The 20,107-nt window shown below is 40.8% G+C and overlaps 1 protein-coding gene across 2 annotated transcripts in view; it reads right to left on the reverse strand.

Moving 5' to 3' along the window:
- Nucleotides 1–1,232: 1,232 nt before the first annotated feature.
- LOC140922205 (laminin subunit beta-1-like) overlaps nucleotides 1,233–20,107 on the reverse strand; it is a 36,501-nt gene continuing 17,626 nt past the window's right edge. For both annotated transcript variants that reach the window (XM_073372188.1, XM_073372189.1), the window contains exons 16-27: nucleotides 19,419–19,540; nucleotides 17,619–17,856; nucleotides 16,734–16,936; nucleotides 15,301–15,397; nucleotides 13,782–14,033; nucleotides 12,288–12,989; nucleotides 11,842–11,990; nucleotides 9,940–10,169; nucleotides 7,718–7,859; nucleotides 5,802–5,978; nucleotides 4,548–4,704; nucleotides 1,233–2,513 (exon numbers count right to left, since the gene is read on the reverse strand). In XM_073372188.1, coding sequence (XP_073228289.1) covers nucleotides 2,356–2,513; nucleotides 4,548–4,704; nucleotides 5,802–5,978; nucleotides 7,718–7,859; nucleotides 9,940–10,169; nucleotides 11,842–11,990; nucleotides 12,288–12,989; nucleotides 13,782–14,033; nucleotides 15,301–15,397; nucleotides 16,734–16,936; nucleotides 17,619–17,856; nucleotides 19,419–19,540 — 2,627 coding nt within the window. In that variant the 3' untranslated portion in view covers nucleotides 1,233–2,355. The remainder of the gene's footprint in view (nucleotides 2,514–4,547; nucleotides 4,705–5,801; nucleotides 5,979–7,717; nucleotides 7,860–9,939; nucleotides 10,170–11,841; nucleotides 11,991–12,287; nucleotides 12,990–13,781; nucleotides 14,034–15,300; nucleotides 15,398–16,733; nucleotides 16,937–17,618; nucleotides 17,857–19,418; nucleotides 19,541–20,107) is intronic.

Here is a 20,107-nt window from a genome sequence, read left to right on the forward strand (position 1 = left end):
CGTCGCTTCTCTCCACCGAAATACGTCTGTGTCCGCAGGCTACCTGAACTAGGAGATCGGAAACTCTGTTTGAAAAGCAAAATTTGCGTTAAAAGCATTTCTTTTTATCAAGCGGCTTAAAAGAACACTCGAGACTCTCCCCTCTTTCCCCATCTTTTTTACGTCGGTTTGGCCGTTAAAGGTTGAGATAACAGGGATAACTGATGCCCAGTTTACCGTTCCTCTACAGAACCGTTTCCACAACCAAAATTGGACAAATGCGTTGGAATCGCCCTACTAACTCTCCAGACGTAATGCAATCTTACTCACCATGTACTCTAGCTATCCTGTTTATTTAGTGAGATTAAGCGCGCGATAATAGGCCATTTCCGAGTTCCGAAAACTCTAACATTCAAAACAAGGTAGACCTCAGATAACAATGACCTCAACCAAGTTGTGGTGTCCAGCGGTTTTAGTGAAACAAGGGTTTGGATGGGGTGTTCAGTCTCGCGGGCTAATAAAACCTGGTCTCGGTCATTCTTATTCAAGGATTTTCTCAAAACAAGGCCAAGTGCAAAGCTGTTCTTGTGAAGAACATGGGATTTATTTGCATGGGAATAAAAAAAATCATTTCATGTCAATAGATTCGCAGTTAGCCTCGCTTTGAAACAGAGGCTTAGGCCAACTCGGAAATGGCATTGTCTCCACTACAGAAACTATAAGGGGTATGGGTACAAGCTTTCAGCGCAATGATTTCAGGGTTCGTTTAGGTGGAAAAGCACTAGTTGTGATTGGTCGATGGTGTTCAGGGCAACCAGGAACCAATCATCGGTTACGCTTGTCCACCCAGAAATCGTTGCGCCGAAGGCTTGTACCCATTCCCCTTATAGTTTCGGGAGTGGAAAATGGCCTAGGTCTTGCATGAGACTGGGTTGATGTTGTATCGAATTGTAGTATGGGATTGTTTTGGGGGACGAAAATAAGGGCTTTGGATGTCACAAAGGACGACGGCAACTACATAGGTGTAGAACGTCAAAAAAGCATAGTAATGAGGTTTAGATTAGGGCCTAATAAGAATATTGTGGCCGCATTAGTTTTTGTTGTTTACTTTTCGTTCAAAATGCCAGCTCGCTACCCACTATGCAACACGCAACAGATGGTGAGTAAGTTAGCCAGTTAGATTACAGAATTTGTGCTAGTATGCGAGTTGGTAACTAAAACAGTAACACTGTACATAAACAAGTCATTAATAATACGTTGCCAACGCCCATTTTATTCCTGCGAGTATAATGTTAACATAAGTAGCTCTAAAAGCAGTTCGTCATAGTATTGAGCAGGAGCCCATAACTCGGAGTGTGCAACTCCCATACTCGGCTTATGCAGCGGCGTTGTAATAGATCAGTTTATTTTTAGCATCACTTTGCAGTACTTTTTCCGGCGACAATAAAAGCATCATCCTATGTCCATGGTACGATAATGATAAAAAGAAAAACTAAACTTCAGAAACACTATCTTCTAGTCTCCGCTCAAAATTCGCGGAAAAATCGATCTGAAAAAAACAGGTCTGTGAAAACGCCGTTGCGCGGGTAAAGGGAGTTGCTCGCTCCGGCGGGGTTATCGGCTCCTGTATTAAGTTACTACTATAGATATCCATGTCGTAAAAAAATACTAGCAAATATGTATAGTTCGTATGTAAACTTTACAAATTAACCCTGCTTTTGAAATAACCAAACAGTCAGCAAGCCTACCTAATGTTATATACCCCGCAGGGACTAAGGAAAGTGCAGCCCATATGGACAAATGTGGTCGACGTTGACGAGTGCCAGAAGCATAAAAAAATGTACATGTCAATTCCCTTTTGCAACAAAGCGTAAAGGAATTGGTCATTATTCAGGAATTGCATTTGAATGACCACATCACAGGATTTCACATAGTTCAAAAGTAAAAAAGTAAGTAGTTACGTGCGAACGTCAATGTTATGGTAACCTACTACTCATCACTGACCCTTTCAAAGTAAAAAAGGAAAAACAAACGAACAAATACACAACACAAAACAAAAATTAAAATCGTCAAATCCAAAGACATAAATAATACTAAAAAATGTTCTGCCAAAGAGTTTTTATCTGAATGGCAACACCATACGATCTAGTCCACAAATTTGATAGAGAAGGGTGACAAAAAAATTTTACATAAGTTGTTCTAAAAGTGAAAGGGTTCAATGATCTAAGCAACAAAACCGAAACTGAGACTACTTTCATTTATTCTATAACTTGCAAGACTAGATTAAAACTTGTCATATTAATTTTTACAAGTTTTGCAATTGCCGCCGAGATGGTTTGATTGTGGCTCTTTTAACAGCTAAAGGCTGATAATCAACTAATCTTTAAAACAAGGGATATCTATTGCATTAGGATTGCAAGTAAAGTAGCAGTCGTATCTTCTCTGAAGCTTGTCAATCATCACCTTGGTTTCCGCTTGGAGAATTCTAGTTTGGTTTTTAAGGTCTTCAAATTTGATGATTTCCCTCTCGATAACTAACAAAATAAGAAGAAAACAAAAGCACAAGTTTAAAGACCCTCGGCAATGGAACTGCGAGTACAGTACTTAAAGCGACGAACGTTAGTCGGGTTTTCCAAGAGAAGAATTTTATACAGACATTATTTGATGGATGGAATCCCTCACACTATCGTTTCCAAAATCATATACCTTTCACTACCTTGTTTTGGGAGCAAAGAATGGCGCAGTGGCGAGAGCGCTCGATGTGGGCCGGGTTCAAATCCCGGCGTCGACGCCATACGTGGATTGAGTTTGTTGTTGGTTCTCTCCTTCGCTCCGACAGGTTTTTCTCCGGGTACTCCGGTTTTCCCATCTCCTCAAAAACCCACATTTCTAAATTCCAATTCGACCAGGAATCAGGTAGACGAAGAACCAGTCTGTGGATGTGCTACCTCCAAGTCATTATTTATTTATCATTTATTTATTCTTATCAAATGACATTGAATAAAATATCAACATCATTCTTATGAGCTTTAAATAATTTTTCACTACTATTATCGATGTATTCTCGTTAGTCCTTGCCGTAATTACACACTACGTCATAAAACTGTAACCTGGTAACCGTGGCATACTCTTCAAAGGAAGAATAAACTTATGCAAAACGCAAACATTTTTATATAAAAGGACATGCTTCGACAACCCAACTGTTATCTTCAGTTTGAAATCGTGGAATACAGACTTGAATTTATAATCAGCACATAGAATTGCTAGTGAGGAAAAAACTGTAACAACGTAATAAGACGTGACAATGAATGACTAAAAAGTTGTCAGTTTACATGGTGCAATTGTTGGTTTAAAGACGGCTGTTCCTATTGGAGGATATGAATAGCTTCCCTTATGTTAAGTTAAAAATAAGTGGAAGCGTGATACAAATTATCTATTTTCATTAAAAAGACTCATTTATTCCTAACCTTTAAATCAAAACGTCCGACTTACTTTCGTTGTGCTCATTAGCACTAATCTACATGTTACTTGTTAATTAAAGCTTTTATTCTCTTATTTTGAATCCCCCCTAATACATTCTGTTTGCACACCAAATTTTGCATAGATTATCTCCACATTTTGTAATATACATTTTCTTCAAATGCCTTTGTGTATATCGATGAAAAGCTATCCGAAATAGTATAAACACCTATCCGATATGAGACTCTCCACTAAAGAGATCGGCGAGGCGCAGCTTCCTTTCGTTACAGAAATCGCGCCAAAATCACCGTTCTTATGCCGTGTGAACAGTAGAAGCCCTATCCAGTATGATTTTCTTGCCGGCGCAAAAGCTATCCTGTATGGTGTGGACATAGAATTAGAGCGATTTTCGTATGGCCTTGAAATGAAAACGCGCGAACAAGACAGAAACAGCAAACGAACGAAAATAGAGCGATTTGATTGGTTTGTCGAACGGATACAAACGCGCGTGGCTTTTGGTTGGTTAAGCGAACGCTCGGATGAAAAAACGTCATGCCCAAGAACTATCTAGAAATCAATCGATACTTCGCTTTGACGTCATACTGCAACACGATTGACCAATCGAACCCTGATGCCTTCTCCATATTAAAGTTTTCTTTGGCGGGAAAACGAAGAGTACATGTTTTGATCTTTTCATCCATTGGCTGATAAAACAAATAACGAACACTTACCGAAACCAGTTTTGAAGGTCATACGAAAATCGCTTTAATCTTTTCAAACACTCCTGAAAGAACTGCATACATACACTAGAGCGTTTGAAGACAAGACACAATGCAAAATTTGAAAAATTTGAAGTGGGGATGGGAGTGGTAAACAGAAGTAAACAGAGTGTATTAAGGGGGATTCGAAAATAATCGATAGGCCACTTCCTTGCAAAACCTTTCTTGTGAAAATGAGTTTTTATATTTGCATGAGAATAAAAAATCATTTCCATATCAAAGGCTGAGCACCCAGCCTCGTTTTGATACAGAGGCCCAAGGGAACACGGAAATGGTCTACTGAACCCTTCCTTATCTCTTCCAAATTAACAATTTTATGAAGGCACTTACCTATAATCCTCTGAAGCCTGCTATCTAAATCTTTGACCAATTCTTTCCCCTTCTTCTTTAATTCAGCAACTTTTGAAGATGCGTTTTGAACAGCAACGACCTTTTCGCTAATTCTATCCCTTACTTTGTTAAATAGTTCAAGTAATTCTTCTACTTCCTGCAGAATACAAAAAGAAAGTTAGAATTCATGGATATTGAAGTTGTTGTGATGAAGTGTAAAAAAACGTGATTTGATCGTTACAAGTGTCGCTTTGACTGCTGCTACCGCAGTGGTTACCTAGGCTCCCAAGTGTGGCTTCATTTCTTTGGCCTTTATATCTTAATGATGCTGTTTGTTTAACCATTAACATGGGCAAACCAGTCGGTTCACAGTTAAGGCAAATGGTAGACAAATTCAAGACTGGTAAATTTCGTCCCGGAATAACCTTCACCATTTAACAATTATTCCTCGAGCCCGAATGGCTCTGACTCAATAGCCCATGAGGCCGGAGGCCGAATGGGCTATTGACTCAGAGCAAGAGCAAGAGCCATAATATCCCATTATGGCTCTTGCTCAGAGGCCATGACGGCGGGAGGAATAATTGTTTTAGTAAAATCCAACTAGTTGGTCAAAAATATCCAGACAAATCAACTTTAGCTAACAAAACGCAATTCAGCCGTCATTGTTTTGGTTTTCAAAGAAGGCGCTTTTCGCTACTAGTGGGCTATAACACATAGCCTAGTAGTAACCCAACCAGTCAGAACGCAGCACTGATAATAGACCACTAGTTGGATTTTACTAATTGCACTTATCTCTTGCATTTACCAAAAAACGGCCGCGAAAGTCTGAAGCTGGCATCAAAAAAGCTTTGAAGAGATGGTACCCGAATTGCCGTTTGTAACATTCCGACCGGGAGGACAGGACTACTTTTTCAAACGTTCCTGTTGCTACCGGACATTTTTCACAGAAACGACCCGAAAAGTCGTGTGCCATTTACTTTCCAACTAGACTACGAGTAGTCCCCCATATGTCCTCAGGGATAGTAGAGAGAGCGAAACGCGAGCGCGCGTGAAAATCACCCCATGGGAGAAAAGGCGACTGCGTCTTGCCTTTCTCGCGTGGGGTGATTTCCACGCGCGCTCACGTTTCGCTCGCTCTACTATCCCTGAGAGAAAATGGGGGACTACTCGTAGTCTACTTTCCAACCGCAAAGTACAACTATCGTACAAAAATTTACAAAATGGGACTGAAACATTCTTGTTCAAAAAACAAACCTTTTCAGCAGTTTGCGATTGCTCATGTGCTTCCAAAGCGTTCTTCTGCGTAATTTCAAGCTGCTTAAGATTGTCTTCAAACTGTTTTTGAACCATAGGGACCATTCCTGTCATATTTGTTACACTTTCCTGGGCATTATCCACCGCCTTCTCAAGAGAATCTAGGTCCGCAAGAAGCTGCAACGCAAGTTAAATTACCGTATCAGCACACACGATGATAATCTTTTTCCTCACCACTCTGCGGACACCAGCCCGCTATATAGAAATACGAATATGTATGTTGTGGTTCAATTTCATCCTTTGTTTCAAACTCATTATCATACATTACCAAACCCCAAAATAAAGGAAAATAAAATATAAACCAAGGATAAAATTGATCCTCAACATATAAATGGTCCAATCAAAATTTGAACTCGCTTCACGATCCAAGCACGACACGAATAACGACACATTTTAAAACCCTCTTCGCGAAGAATGATGGACGAATAACGTTAACATTCCGAATTTGGCTAGCGTTCCTTTGCTATGAAAAGGAGAACTATTTTGTACGATTAACGGAAAACCAACCACGCCGAAGAAGGCAGTAAAAATATCACTAGGAGAATGAATTTGGCTTTTTCAAACTCAATCTCGTCTATTGTGCTCCGCTCAATAAGTCATTTGTCAGGCGAATTTTCCTGGAGTTTAATACAAGAGCATTTTTTTCAAGCACAAAAGGAAAAAAAAGAAAATATTGCCATTCATGTGTACACCTCCATAAACCCCCGACGGAGGGTAATTTTGCTTTACATCCTCCACCCCCCTGGAATTTCCATTCCAAGGGCAGCGTTTATTCTAGAGCGCGGCCTTGCGTGATTTACGCAAGTTGGAAAAAAACACCGCATAAAATTTACGTTGCCGCGTCAAATGGGGCGCAAAAAAAAATAGACCGAAGGATAAATACTATTTTTTTGAAATAAAGTATTCGAAAACATCACTGACAACAACACTGATTTGATGGCCGCTCTATAAACTTACTTTGAACTTTTATAGCCTCTTACTGTCTCAATTATCTTTCTTTTCTTCGTTAGAGTCATTATTTCACCAGACAAACATCCGGGATTCTGCAGTTATTCCAGCCCAGGCTTTTTCAGTTGCCCAGAATGTTCCAAAATGGCGGCAAAGCGTCAATAAACATTCGTTTTCTCATGGAACAGTCTGCACCAATAAGTTCAAATACCTTTTGGGGGGCCCCCTTTCTTGAACCCCCTTTCTTGAAAAAAGGGCCCATAAAATTACAGAAGGGAGCACTTTTGACTCTCACTGGCCAATTTCTAGAATAAACCCTGCAAGGGGTGCTTGTCATTTCCCCTAGCCCCTGGAATTTCCGTGATTTTTCAGTCTTGGCTGGAATACCCCTGGAAATAACATTCCGTCAAAAAGGCTGTTGCACTATACTCTTATGTAAAATGAAATTGTTTTTTCGATAAAAAGAAAAAATATTTTTATTCATAATAATACATGGTCTAATAGACTCAACTTTGCCTTTTAGAAGTCTTTTTTACCCAATGATAAAAGGTAAGCCAGTGCAGGAAAGCCAAGAACCAGATACACGTGCAGCATACTTTCATCAAATATCTCGATAACTCAGTTTTACGTCATAGTCGTGCAATGGATGAAATGTTCATGAAAGAGTTGTTATTTTGTTTAGTAAACCTATTGTTTTCTGACGCTTATGTTGCCGTCGTTATCGAGGTGGGTTACATGTCACCCGAGGCGATTTTCAACGACGACTTTTAAGACAACAATGTTGGAACAATGTTTGAACAAATCGAAACAATATCGTAGCAATGTTGCAACGCTGTGATGCGCTGAAAATCGTCGTTGCAAATCGTCCCTTGTAACATCGCCGTAAGCTCCGTATTATCATTCCTTACTTTAGAGAGAGTGTCGTTTGCCATTTTGATGTCATTTTCTGCTGTATTGATGGCGTCACGAGCGGCAGCTTGGCTTCCGGCCGCTTTCACGAGAGCATCTGTTATATTAACGATGACGTCAGACACTGCTCTGGCTTTTGCTCTGAAAACAGAAAAGAGAAAAAATATACTTGTCCTCCAGACCACAGTTGTTTTAAGGTGGATAACACTATTTTCTGGATAGTGATCTATCTGTCGGATACCCCTATCCAACGTTTGAACAACCAGGGCCGATCTCTCTCTCTTCACGCAGTAGAACAGACCCAGAGCGCATTTTCAGAGCCTTATTGCCCGACCGTAATTGATTGGTAAGCCTATATTCAAAATGAGTAAAACTCTTTAGCTTGCAAGTTTTGTTTCAAAATCAAGGTCATGAAATATCTTATTCACGTCTTAATCAGGTGCATTTATTCACAAAATTTGTGAAAGGACAAGGGACTCACAAATCTAAGGCCCTCTTTATATGGAGACAAGTTGTCCCCGGTAAAAGAGACACCCGCTTACCGGCCAGAGGTACCCTAAGGGAGCTAGATTGCAAAACAGTCGGGTTTTTTCTCAAAATCAGTAAAGAAATCGGTAAAGCGCGGCGTTAGAGTCTTACACGCCCTACGTTTGAGGCAAGAGAAAAAAAACCGTCTAACTCTCCATTTTCGGCCTTGTTCCAGACCTTTTGTTTGACTGCTCCGCATACTTGAATACGCAAAAATACCGACTGTTTTGCAGTCTGTAAGCGAGCCAACTTTTAATAAATTCCCTTACAAAACGTGGAAAACTGTTAACGAAATATTCAGAAGAAGCTGATCAAACGTCGACACGATGTGCCTTGGCTTGACTGAGAGTTAAAGACACTTTTACACAAGAATCGAAGGCTCTGCAAGAAGGCAAACTTTCAACTTAGTGAAAGACAATTTAAACAAAGCCTATTTTGCATATGTCAAACACCTAACAGCTTCATCAAACACAAATCCGAAGTGCTTTTGGTCATTTGTGAAATCATGCACATAGAAACAAAGCACCCCTCGCTTAAGTTAACTCGGCTGGGAAGGTGACCATTCTACCAGAGACCACTTTTCTCCATATAAACAGACCTATAATGTAACCAACAGGCAATCTCAGCAAGATGCTTAAAACTCGTCCTCATTTTGCTTAATTTAGAGTGTATTACTTCGCTTTAAACATAGGCACAATCCATATTAATTGCCCACTCTTTTTTCGCTTCAAAATTTGCAAATTCAAGGGGGTAAACCTTTCTCGCAAAAACAAATGCAGCCGTTTATTGATAGATGAGTCAAAGCCACAGATATTTTACTGAGGTCTGCTTGTTTTCAATTTTAGCTTATACCTCGTTCTGAAGGGACTTCTGGGGCACTTTCCATTCAACCCAAAATTCCGGAAATTTCGGTTGGTACATCAAATGGAAACGGACCATTTCGGTTTGGTCCAACCGAAATATTCGGGACCAGCTTTGAAGGTGGTACACTTTGACTGGACTGGTCATTTCGGTCGGTCGGACCAAAATGTCCCTTTCCATTTGACAAAATTGTTGTCCCCAGTCCCGCTCTTTTGTATCCTGCTTACAAGAACAATAACCAAACATGTGGTGGCTTGGGTCGGGTCTGTGCAACCGGAAAGTATCGTTCCATTGTGAATTTTCCGAAATGTTGAATGGAGAGCGCCCATGGTATCCGAATACAAAGGGAGAAATTTGAAAGCAACCGTTCTTTATGCCCCGTCCGCAGAGACCTTTATTTGTTTCAAACTTGAGATGAGACTTTTTTTTCTCCGGTTTGGCCTGCTGTCCGCACGTATCTAGAAAAAACGGTCACCAAAAACGCACCTTTTCAAAAACTGACGCCTTTCACCGGCTTCTCGTTGACGTGTTGACGGAGGTTTTCGAATACGATGATGCCATACATCATAATTACTAGCATTACGCATGTTCTGTAAGAGATGCTATCGTATTTCCACCGTTTTAGCGTTTTCATGTGGACCGGCGAAGACGATTCAAATACGTTACGTGTGGACGCTTACGTTTTTGGAAAACGTGGAAAAAATTCCGTTTTCAAAACTATCCGGATACGTGTGGAAAGGGTCTTAGAGTGTCATAACCTGGTCTGAAATGGGAAAGCAAAGAAACCAAGTTCAAAGTGTCTGCTCTAGAACTTGCTAACAGGCTTTATTACCTGGCCTGCTCAGCTCTCTCCTTTAGGTCATTTGCTTTATCCAGTCTCTCTTGGCTCTCTTGCAAGATTTCGTCAACACCAGTGATTGAATTGAGTGCAGCCGTGATATTCGCTGCCAGTTTAGTTATTTCTTCCGGAGTTACGGAAAGTTGCAGTTTCTTGACGCTGTCAGCAATCTGTTGTACTCTGTTAGTATCACCAAACTCTTGATTTAAGAAATCTATTATGTCCTAAATAAAGAGGAAAAAAAGAAAGGGAAAAAGGTGTATTTGTCACAAAGGGCTTATCAGAAACGCTTCTACAGCCGTAAATTAACAAAGTGAACTACAGATACCCGGGATTTTCCGACTTATGAACTCGCGTTTTTTTACGCTTTCAAGTTATTAGCCTTGTTAATTTTCTATTACCAATATCAAGGGTAAAATGCCTTTTACCCCCACAAAAAGGCGTGAGGGGCACTTCCTGACAACACATAATCAACCACTTCATTTGAGAGTGAAAAAAAGTAAATGTAGTTAGCACGAAAGTACCAATGGGCCTTTTTGCATTAGTTGATCACGTGATCAACTTTCGGTAAACACGAAAACAGTTCGCTTTTGTAAACTTTTGTTAGCACCAGCTGAAAGAGCATATTAAAATTGGGTAACTTGTAAATTTTCAGCCGTATATCTCAAAAGTAGCGATTGCAACGACCGCCGAAAATTAGACGGATTTGTATGAGAAAAACAACTTTTGCCACCCAGTCACGTTTGAATGGTTTTCCTTACAAATCCTTGTAAAATTCGAATTCTTTAAACTGTCGTGAAATATTTCCTTAAGCATTACGGGGCTCAAGTCTTCTTTTAATTCATAACAGGCAATTTGAGCCTTAAATGCGTGAGAGGAAGATTTAACGACAGTTTAAATTTTCAGAATTCATAAGGATTTGTATGGAAGTCAACTAAAACGTGACTGGGTGGCAAGAGTTGTTTTTGTCATACAAATCCTTCTAATTTTCGGCGGCCGTAGCAATTGCTACTTATTGAGATATACGGCTGAATGTTTACAGGTTACCTAATTTCAATATGCTCTTTCAGCTGGTGCTAACAAAATTTTTCAAAAGCGAACTGTTTCCGTGTTTACCGAAAGTTGATCACGTGATTAACTAAGGCAAAAGGCCTATTGAGGATATCTAAAACTGAGGCCTTGTCCACACCAATCCGGATATTTTTTACCCATCCCCACCCCCTCGCTTTTTATTTAATTTTTTTTTTTTACAAAAATCGATTAATCTGCTCACACAACACCTGTGAATCCGCTCATTCTTCCGCGGCGTCTTCGTGTTCAAAAATAAGCGATTTAAAGAATATCTGGATCCCTGTGGAAAGGGCCTGAATAGACGCAGAAAATAAGATTCAAGGTGCGCTTGACTGCAGTTACGGGTTGTTGCGGGCTCCATCCCCGATGCCGGACCAATACTCAGGGTCTTAAGAAATAACTGAGAAATGAAGGGGCTGTCTTCCTAGACCTTCGCGTGGCTCGGATCATCACGTAAAATGGCTGTCCTTTCTCCATTAGGAGACATAAAAAGTAGTCACAAAATAAGTCAAAAGGGGATAAAATTGTTGACCACTTTGCATGCGCATGCTCACTTTAACTGAGCACAAACGCTGTGCTACAGGTTATGTTTACATGGCTGCAGGCGAATTTTTGACCGGTTGAAAATTCCTAAGTTTAGGTGTTCTGTTCACATCGGTTCACCTTAACCGTACGAAAATTAAGACGCTTAGAAGTTCAAAGTTCCTTGTCAACAGAGCGAAAATGTTGAACTGTCCCGTTTGAACGAAGAGTTCAGTCAAATTTTTCAGCCGGTCGAAAATTTGTCCGGTACCGTGTGAAAGTAACCACAGAATCCACCATTACCTGTATTAATTGGTCCATTCTAACGCTTGCATTTTTCGCGCGTTGATCAGCCTCCATAGCACGCATCACTGCAGTCTCCGCCGCCTGTTTGGTCATGTTCACCATTACTTCAGCTCTCTTTACTTCGTCTAGAGTTTCGTTAGCTTTGGCTAATAACAGTAAAATGTAACAACGTGAAGGATTTTGGTATTCGCCATTTGCACACCTCCCATAATGCACCATGTCCCCCTTTCCCCCCCGCCCCACCGCCGCTCACTCTAACAAAAAAAAATTGCATAGGCGTTGTCTTAAATTTCGATTAAGGACGACTGTCTACCTCTGGAGGTACTGAAGACAAAGTTTATGCAAAATATCCTCTCGACAAAGGGTATAAATACTGAAATAAGTGCCCCGAACTTTAATTCGAACATTAACGGTATTATAGCTTGATATATAAAACTACTCACCTTCCCGCGAGCGGTGAGCTTCTTCCGCTTCCTTTGCTTTTATTAACGCTTCTGATGCCAAGGCTATGGATCCATTACAGCCAGGACCGCCGCAGGTCGAACAATTAAGGACCCCACAACCACCACACTGACTTGAGGGAGACCCACATAAGATTCCGTTGAGAATCTCTGCCTCTTCCAGTAATTGTCTCAACTTCTCGCTGATATCGATAAACGTTTGGTTGTTTTCTTTGTGTTTCTGGTCAACAGAGGGAGGGCCAGCTAGCAACATCTCAGTCTGATTTCTCCTCTCTTTTACCATGTCAATTATTTCTCGAGATTCATTCACTTTTTTCTGAGCCTGCCTCGACCTCATCTGGTTTTTCAAAATTTCATGAAAAGCGCCACGTATATCGGATCGTAAAATCTTCTCCACGTCAGACTTGAGTTGTGTGCCATTTCTTCGAAGTTTCGACAGTCTGTCGCGTAGTCGATCAATCTCAACGTTTGCTTCATCAGTGCGCCTTTCGGTGGTATTGACCTCATTGTTAAGCTTCTCAACTTTATCTTGTATCTCTTGTAAATGGTTGTTTATTGTATCAAGTTGTTTTTCAATTGCTTCTGTGTCATTTTCTGTGGTTATCTGGCCTTGCAGAATCTCCTCTACTATTTTGAGTTTCTCTTCAAGCTTACTGAGTTCAAAATCGTAGGCATTTAGACTTCCTGAGATAAGAAAATAAAACAAAAAAAACATATTTTCTTGTGTCACTAAGAGATATTATTGTTTATTCAAAATATTTTTTCGTTTCTGATTGGCTCAAATCGCACGGCTAATTCTTCATAACCAAATAGCGATGACCAAATTAGTACAGTACAGAATAATCGCCAGGAAAATGGACGGCAACCGAGAAGCCCTGGCGACGATATTGCGCTGTTTTGCGTTGAATTTACTTTAGGTAATTTTAAAATAGCATCACCACGTAAATTATAATCACGTGCCGTCAATAACTCGGAAATGCCTGTAGGTACGTTTCCATTCCCTATTGCTCCAAACACTGTACTTAACATTTTTGCAAGTCTTTGATTTGCTAAAGTGCCATATCCATTGAATGAATAATAAAACAGGGAAAAGACCTCTCTCGGACTGGGAATAGTTCCGAACTACAAGGAACCAAACAACTTTGTCAAAATACTTGTGAACTCTTTGCAGTCCAGTAGGGCTTGGATTTTAGGAAAAGCTTGAGCAAGGGAACCGGTTTAAGCAGCGTTAGCACGATCTTAGCATTAGACTAGAGGTAATCATTGATTACGGATCCGCGTTCGTCACTTACGGAAACGAAATCGAGTCGAAGGAGTCCAGTTTTCCGGCCGAGATGCCCCTGATAAAATTAATAAGGGCGGCAAATCGGCAGTCGCTCGTGATAGCTCGAAAATTTCTGCCTTTGTGCCACAGGAACACCAGATTAGGATGCGTTATGACGAACGCGAGGAAAGTTATCCACCAATTAAACATACCTGGTTGCTGAGGCGTAAGAGAAAGGTTGTACGCGCGTGGAACCTCAACACTGATGTTGCGTGACAGCGTCTCTAACGCTCCCTTCCACTGAGGGTAACATTCACCACAGACTTCACATTGCGGCATTTTCCCCGTGGTGTCCGCGTCACACATGTCACACCTCTCTCCAATCATGCCTGGTTTACACTGACACTTGCCCGTGTCACGATCACACTGAAGGCTGACAGATCCGGCTGCGTTGCAGTCACACGCTGTTGACAAAATACGGGATTACAGCGAAGGTTAGATTAGGGCCTGTTTACATGAAGAGAGCAAAGCTCGAATAGCCTGGCTGGCTCGCTTTACCCAGCTCATGTCTTATTTCCTCTTAAAATTATCGTCGTTGTTTTTATATGAAAAAGAGGACTCGCCCACAAACCGAGGTCTCGGCAAGCGGGCCAGCCCACCTTCTCCTATAAACACAACGACAATTTTATGATGAAACAAGGCATGAACCTAGCCAGCCCGGCTAACCAGGCTGGCTTACCTTATATAAAAAGGCCCTTTGCAGCTTGGCATTCACACGGTTAATAACCGCCATACTGGAGAGCTGAGAGGCACTGGGACAAGACAAAATCATTTTGAGTGATTTAAGGCTTATTTGTCTTGTCCATGTGCGGTTTTGTACCACGTGGATAACTAGCTGCAAACGGCCCCGGCTATTCAGGTCAAGTAAGAGTTGTAGTTCGTGCTTTACACACAGAGGAACCTCGATATAACGAACCTCTGTATAACGAAGTCCTCAGTATAACGAACGATTTTGATTACCCAATAAATAGTAACATATATGGAAGAGTACTTCGATATAACGAAACCGGTTTGTAGCGAACAAATTTTGCCAGTCTCTGGGCACTTCCTTATATCGAGGATCCACTAAAATAGCTTCTCACAACACTTTTAACCCTGACATCTATTTATCTGCTACACAGGAAAAAATGATCGTCCAGGAATACTTAACATTTACGAGGGGAAACCGCTAATTACGGTTGGAAAATCAAATGGTTGACGCCATTCCGTTTTGGAAGCTTCAGAATAGACGGGCTGTCGCGTGCGGAGATGCAATTTCTATACATTTTCACTATGTCCTGCTGATTTGAATTGGATAAACTTCGTAGCGGATCCTTCTATGATAAAGTTAAATTTTGTTATTTATGCAACAAATTTGAACAGGATGGTTTGTGTAAATGGTAAACAAACCTTCGTTATATAACTGGAAAAAAGCCTGGAGGCTGATTATTACCTCCTGTATAACCTTGATATTTAAAAGACCTGAGACATCTGAGGCTTTATATGCCAACAGGTTTTTCTGCCCCCTGTATATTAAACCTTGATATTTAAAACTACTAAGACATCTTGGTGATGTAAGCTTATAGATACCATGTACAAGAGAAAATGTGAAAGTTAAACCAAATATTTTTAAAGGAAAATACACAAGACAACTGATATATTATCCACACAACTTCAAAGTTGTATACGTACGCCTGCAGTTGTCCAGCGGTGTTCCCCAGTATCCATTCTCGCATTCACAGCAACGTGGACCTCCATAACCAGGCTTGCATTGGCACTGACCAGTACCCTGAGGGGAAAACTAGGACATCAGCTAATACGCCTATACACACTAGCAATCTGACTCTGGCTACAACACAATAGTTAGTGAGCAAGGGCAGTTGAAGGAAGAGGAAAATAAACACGTTGAACAAGAATGTTATCATTGACAGTGAGAGTGTATTCCCACGGGAGAAAGCAGACCACAAAAAACGTTTGATATTTGCTTACAAAAAGGTCGAAACCTGACTTGTTCGGGAAAGTTGTTGAATTTTATAACTCAGTCTTGAATAAAACCGGTAACGATAATCGAATGTTATGAAAGAAAAGATGGATTGAGCCGAAAATGTACCGTAATAATTTGCAAGGTGATGGTAAACAACGCTTGGAAGAGTTATTTACATTTTGTGACAGATTCGTCGCGAACTGCTCAAGTGAATTGTTTTGGAACAGTAGCCCAGCTGACAAGCTGATCGAACGGTTCGAAGGGGTAGCCCGAGCCGTTCGAACGGATGACAATTTTTTTGAACGGATAGCCTGGGCTGTTCGAACGGATACCCAATCCGTTCGAACGGCTATCCGTTCGACAACGGCAAACCGTAAGGTTGAGAGGTCACATATATAAATTAAAATACTATAAAGATAATGAGGAGCGTATTTGCAAAAAGTAAACGAAAAATTCGGACAGGTGGTATATTGCTTTGAAATAAGACGATAAGGACCCTTTCACAACTACCAGTAATTTCCTAATTTTCGGGATTTGTGTTCGCGGCGCGAAATGCATCAAGGTTTGCAATGGGCCTTAAAAGAGCGATTGTTGCTAACCCGGTGAAATTTTTCCCGTGCTTCTGTTTCTTTTCTTAAAAATTTCAGATTTCAGATTCTTTATGCGCTATTTCAAGAGGTTACTAAAAAAATTACAATACATTACAAAAGCAAGAAATAGAACAACAAATTACATAAATCATGAAAGGTGAAATGTGTGCAGTGACCAAACGAGCTTAAGCGTTCGAGTTGGTCACTGCCACGTGCAACTAACTGGCGTAAACATTTACATAAAAACTACAAGTAACGTACGACGGAAAAAGGAAAATAGAACCAATAGAAATGATTATTGGTAGTAAGGGAAGAGAAATCAAATATCTTATTGGGTATTTAAAAGGTAAAGTTTGTATAGCTTATAAAAGTTATTATAGGAAGGGTCTGTTTTTTCCGTTTTTTTTTTTTTTTTACTTCTTCAACAAATCAACAGGAATCTCCGTTAAAAGTATTCAGATTTGAAGTTAGATTTCGCTCTAATCCTGGGTTTTCTTTACCCTGCTTCGAACAACTGAGCCCAGTTCTGAAAATTGTTTTTGTCGCATTACCTCGCTACAAGTGGCCTGGGTCGAGCCTTCACCACAGCAGTCGCATTTTTGACAACCCACACCGCTGGCCAGATTCCAGAAGCCGTCAGCGCACTTGTCACACTGTGTACCAATCACGTTAGGAAGGCATCTACACTGTCCTGTCTTGTAATTACAGGTGTCCAGAAATCCTGGGTCTGTACCATTACTGTTACAAACACATTCTGAAACACAAATCAAACAAAGTGGGAACTCGCAGTAATATTAAAAGAAAACGCACTATTTACTCAGGATAGAAGACAAGACAAAAAGATTTATTTCACTCAGCTCGGTTTGACAGATAAATGCATTAACATAAGTAAAGAATCAAAATTGTAGCACCGCGATAAGGATAAAACGTGCTTCCACATCCGTTACTTTGTTCGGAAGTGTCCAGAACCAACACAGCAATATAAATTATCGCTGGATGTAATGGACCTGTACCCTCTCTGAGTCAAGTGTCAAGTTATTTCGTTTTTACGTGTGCCAAATGTTACCATTCTCGAGGTGATTTCAATTCATATTTGCCCCACTTTGTAGCCTATGTCGCAGAATTTATCTAACACCAGTTGGTAACGTCTGCAAAGCAGCGCCGATATCCTTGCTGTGGGACCCGATGGACTCAATGAATTACCGGAAATGCGTTTCGAATTTCCCTTCAACCTGATTGGCAAATTGACAATGGCTTTTTTAACATGTCAATCACGGCGAGTACTCAAATCCTGGTACACAGGTGGGTACCCAGAACAAGGATTTCCGCTCTTTCGCAGACGGAATTAATTAATTAATTAATTAATTAATTTCCGTCTAAAGCGCAGGCTACCATTATGTGGATACGATCCAAATAGCGCTATGGAGGTTATTTACCTGTGCAATTCCTTGCTATAGCATCACCATAGTAACCTGATTTGCAGCGCTCACAGCTAAAGCCAGCGGTATTGAACAAGCAAGCGAGGCACCTCCCTGTGAGCTGGTCACAGTTACCAATGTTCGATGGGTTGGTGTTGTTATTACAAAAACACGGCTGACAACGGCCACCTGGGACGAGTGGGTTGCCAAAGTAACCGTCATCGCATACTTCGCATTGATTTCCAGTGTAGCCCACCTGTAGGTCAAGTGTGTAGAATAGGTGAGAAACCCGGGGGGGGGGCGGTACTTCCTTATAAGAGGCCAATGGGGATGTGCCGCTGGATGGGGTCGCATTTTCACGACTGGATTGACTATAATGGGGTCGCATTTTCAATGGAGTTACTAGAATGGGGTCGCAGATTTTCTGATTTTTGGGTAAGACAGTTCTTCATGTTTACGGTTTAGCAAACGTAACCAGAATGTTTGTACTGTAGGTGAAAAGTAAAGTGTTCTTTATCCAATATAGGGTAGTTACATAAATAGAAAGTGACTTAGTTGGGATCGTGAAAAGTACATGTTTGTCCAAAAATGACTAAGATAGGTCTATAATTGGCCACAAAGTAGACTATAAAGGGGTAGGGGCTCTGAAAGGACAGCGGCACATACCCAACAAAAATTAACCTAACTACCCCCCCCCCCCCCCCGGGAGGGGGGAAACAAGGACAACGACAAGTCTTTTGTTAGGCCAAAACAAATGATACTCGCTTATATTCTGCAATACCCAGGATACCAGAGGTCTTCTCGCACACCAGTCGCGAGAGGCGTAAAGGGCAAAGTGTTGAAGTGCTTCGTCGCTCAATTCCATCGCCCCCAGAGGAATAAATACCTTTGGCTCCCAGGGTAACTCGCCAATAAAACTCGTCAACTTTCTGTGGTGTAAGTCAATATAAACCAACGAACAGCGATAGAATGCAAATGCATGTGAATGTAGTGTGTGGTGGTTTTATCAAAACAAACGTTGCACTACATTGTGAAGCGAGACGGGTTATTGACAGAATTACAGACCAACAGACATTTCGCTTTCTTCAAGAAGCTTTCTTTTTCCCAGCTCCTTTTTATACGTTGGCAGGTTATCTTCCTATCAGAATACAGATGTCACAGCTCAATTATAGGATGGGAGTAAAATAAAGGATGTTCAGAGCGGGACTGGGGTTACGCGAATAGGAAGGCTATTGACCATATCACGCCTCAGAGGCACCCAAAGAGAATATAGTTCAAAACCACTTAATAACATTGTTAAACGTGTTTTAGTATTTAAACGGTGGATATGGGCATATTTTTATCCCCTATAAACTTTTCATCTGTTCGGATTTCCTAGCTGAAAGTCTAGTGATCCGAAAATTATAGGGATCAAAACTTACCTATTCGAAAATTTCAGCCAGAAAAAAGGCTCCCGAAAATTCTAGGTGACCTTTTTAGGGTAAAAATCCGTTAAAAATAGGCAAATATACCATTTTTTGGATGTTCGAAAATCCTAGGAGAGGCAGGCAAGCAAGAAATTTTACAACAAGTGTTCCGAAAATTCTAGATCTCAAATCGTCTTCCGAACAGATATTTTCCCGAAAATTGTCGTTGGGTACCCCTGACGCCTCCCTTCTCCTAGTGAGAAACTGCTCCTTCATAAGCAGCTATTTCGGTTAATTTGTACAGAACAACAGAGGACAGGTGCTTGGCCTTTTTGCAAGGCGCAAAAAGTTCTCGCACGGCAAAAAAATAGAGTTAAATAACGAATCAGTACCAGCTTAGTGGTAAACTTACGTCACAAGCGTCACAGATTGAAGATGGTGGGGCCGTTGAGCTATCCAGAAAACAGGTTTTGCTAAACTGGTTTCCACTACTACCACCCGGGCACTGACATCGAAGACAATCATTTGGTGTTCCTGTGAAAGCAACAACAGTGTTAATATTCACATTTAGAGCTTGGTATTCACCTGCCGTATTTACGTTGCAGAGTTTGTAGGTTATAAAACTGATTTATTCGAAATGTTTGTATGTTCACCTTTTTCGAACATTTCATGATCCCTTAACTCATTCGCCAAAACGTCACAGTCTTTTCTTGTCATCTCATATATATAATTATGTAACAAGTCAAATTCAATTCCGGTAAAAAAAATTTAACCTAGGTTGATTCTCAAAATCCTTTGTCTCCTACCCCTAATTATTAATGAGGAGGAGACAAATGTAAAAGAGAATAAACCTAGGTTAACAAAATTTTACCTGGATTCAATTTTGACCCGTAACATAATGATATACACTACACCCAAAACTTTGCCCATGCTATACCAAAGAGCTTTTAGTGTCGACCAAAAAAACTATCCGGTACACTGTGAACAACTATCCGATATGTGACTCTCCACTTCAGAGATCAAAGCAGCTTCGCCCCGTTACAGAAATCACGCCGAAATCACGTACACTGTTCTCATGTGTGAAGCGAAGCCCTATCAAGT

Source organism: Porites lutea, chromosome 13 (genome assembly GCF_958299795.1).
Source record: "Porites lutea chromosome 13, jaPorLute2.1, whole genome shotgun sequence".
NCBI lineage: Eukaryota > Metazoa > Cnidaria > Anthozoa > Scleractinia > Poritidae > Porites > Porites lutea.